The sequence below is a fragment of the Glandiceps talaboti genome, chromosome 19 (assembly GCF_964340395.1).
Source record: "Glandiceps talaboti chromosome 19, keGlaTala1.1, whole genome shotgun sequence".
Lineage (NCBI taxonomy): Eukaryota > Metazoa > Hemichordata > Enteropneusta > Spengelidae > Glandiceps > Glandiceps talaboti.
In genome coordinates, this window is record NC_135567.1 from 16,140,306 (window position 1) to 16,143,358 (window position 3,053).

Consider the following 3,053-nt stretch of genomic DNA (forward strand, 5'->3'; position numbering starts at 1 on the left):
TACAATCTAGTACTTTCGTCCGTTTGTACAGGACACGAGCTGATGTCTTCGGATGTTTTTTGTAACGGCTTAGCAGATACAGATTGGGTGAAATCACGACCATATATTCCAAATGTACATCGTGTAATACATGTAAATAGTGAATCAGAAATGGCATCACCTGGTATGATCTAGGTTGTAATGAATTACAGGGAACATTAAATTGTGAATTTTCTATGGTTAACGAAAGGTCAAAGGGAAAAAAGTACCATTTGTTTCATTCACTTTCACTAATCCGCATGGAAGTGACATCAATCAGAACTTTGACGGAAGTGACATCTGACCTTGTATTGTTAAAAGCTGCTATGTTTTATACATTTACAGTAACATGTTGATCTGTATAGTAGTAACATATGGCACAGTCAGTCCTGCAAACTGTTACACTACGTTATATTTTACATATTTTACATTATATTTTATGATATTTTACATAGGAATAAATCGGTCCTTAAGCAATATGTATGTATGTATGTATGTATGTATGTATGTATGTATGTATGTATTTATGTATGTTCATGCGTGCGTTTCCACACATGCGTGTATATGTTAGTTTTTGAGTGTGTGTTTGATTGTTTTTTTGTGTATTTTGGGGTTCTTCATGAATTAATGAGTACTATTGTTCACAGCATTTTGTAAAATAGGTAAAACAGCGAATGGGAAAAGTACTAGTTATAATTTCACCACTTTTAAAACTGAACTCGTTAATTTCAGGAGTTAGAATTTAAACCTAATTCTTTGCTCACTATCGATATTAGAATTTGGATTTCAAATCAATGAATTTACAGAAATGGGAAGTGTACTTTTTTTTGAAGAAGAACTATGTACTTACCCTGAGAATCAACGTGTATGGTTACTCCAAACAGTAATACAGTCAGTGAAATTATGAACCTACAGGTGAAATTAATACTTTTTAATACGAAGAGAACTTTACGTCCAAAGCCTCTGAAAATAAACTTGATTTTGTATTCGATCTCGATACAGTTACTCGTCTTTGACTCGTAGTGACAAGGCCACAAAGATTACTCATATTTTCATTAGTTAAACGACAAAAAATGTAATCATGAATGTGTAATTTGCATACAACGAAAACGATCACAATCTTTGGGTGACCTGCCCCTATAGAATAAACTGTGATGATGGTGATAAACTGTGTTGATAAAATGTATCAACATGTGCAAGCAATATTAGTAAGAATTGATATCAGACAATGAAATGTAGCAATTATAACATTTTAGTTAAAACAGATAATAAAATATAGCAATGTTAATGTATCAACGTCATGACACATTCCTGTCCGGCTTTACAGTAGTTTTGGTTAATTAAATATTCTAATATACTCTGCTCTAATAATTCAGTGACGCCAGATGTCTTCAGTGTATTGATGTTTGTTTTGTCTCGCCAGATGACATTCTATTTCAGTTTACACAACTTCTATTTTTTTACAGTGAAGTAGTGAAACGTTTGTCCGAACTGCGAACTATGGTTGTTGTAGAACTAACACACATTGACAGAACAAAGAAACTCTTTTTTCTTCGGTAAACTCACCTTGCTGTGACGTAGGCACTCAAAATGACACAACGGTATGTGACAGTACGGCATTGCTTATGCTTACACAAAAATCATTGATATATTGAAAACCCAGTATCATGTGTTATGCGTGCTGTCACTACGTCAATAAAAGAAAACCTGTGCGATACATAAATACACCACCCATAATTTCAGAACCAGAATTCGAGACATAAAAATCGACAGTGTTTTTTAAAATTTGGATAGTTCTCTCCGCCAAGGATTCTTGCTACTGCCGTTCAATACACAAGCAAGATTGTGAGTTTACCGTTCAGAATCTACCTCATTCTGTGTATCGAATACAAATCACGATCACTTGTGGGATACTGTGAATATAATTTATGCATTACAAATAGTAACTATGACAAATTTTATCGCCTAAAAGGCAAATGTATACGTACTTTCTTAGGATTACATTTTTTTTTCGTGGAGATTAAATCGAATTCTCATGAGTAGGAAAGAATATAAAACGTACTGAATTTTCAAATAACAAATATTAACAATCGAAGAATAAAACTGAGATATTTTTCCGTGACTTACCTCGACATGATGTTCTCTTTTATGACTGTCTTACGAAGTAAAGTTAAATCGTTTTTCAAAAAATCTGAATTGTCGATGAGGCGCGTGTTGCTTCTCTTTTGTTCAGCACAGACTGAAACTATCATGGAGCAACCAGTAGTAATATATGAGGGTACATTATTATTAAAGGGCGGGAAAAAAATGCTTATTTTAATAGAAGGTGATACCATTTTAAGGGCGGGGGTGGTGGTCATTGGTTATCAACGGCGTTCCCATGGATACAGAAGGTGTAACGCGATGGAAACAATTAGACCTCAGCAAGGCATATTGGGTAATTTACCTAGGAACAATACATAAATTACCTCATATTTCATTTCGATTCATTTATCGTTTAAGTTAAATCGAGGTTTTCTCACTCGTTACAAAAAATCCCATTTTGCAAAACAATTCGAATTCCTTTACTTGGTTGTAAATAGTTTGTTTTATGAGATCAGACTAATGGAGACCAATTAATGATTTGATACATCTCAATGGCAGAGGTGTGAAATGTGTTTTAGTGGACGAAAACGCACCCGAGACATGATAACAACTTAGATCTATATAAAATGTATTCACAGAATAGTTATTTGGAGATTGATAACCCGATCGCGCGACAGCCTATAGCCCCCTGTCCCCACTAACATAGACATACCCAATTCAGCATAATGGCATGGCACAAAGCCAAGATGGTGAAGACATATGCACGCATCGCACGACTTCGATGGTAATACAAACAACCCGTTTCAAGTGAACGTTGCTGTACAACGTCTGTTTGATATAAACACGCGGAAACTAATAATGAACTGTGTATTCTACAGTATGATAAGAAAATTACAATTTCTTGTTACAGTTTGTTTAAATAAAATAAATCATTTCAGCAACCTGCTACT

General features: G+C 34.3%; 1 protein-coding gene across 1 annotated transcript in view; it reads right to left on the minus strand.

Annotated features, from left to right (window-relative positions):
* The window catches only part of LOC144450289 (uncharacterized), a 5,255-nt gene extending 3,013 nt beyond the window's left edge, over positions 1 to 2,242 (minus strand). The window contains exons 1-2 of the mRNA XM_078140888.1: positions 2,146 to 2,242; positions 869 to 927 (exon numbers count right to left, since the gene is read on the minus strand). Of these exons, the coding sequence (XP_077997014.1) occupies positions 869 to 927; positions 2,146 to 2,153 (67 nt within the window). The 5' untranslated portion in view covers positions 2,154 to 2,242. The remainder of the gene's footprint in view (positions 1 to 868; positions 928 to 2,145) is intronic.
* Between the last annotated feature and the right edge of the window lie 811 nt (positions 2,243 to 3,053).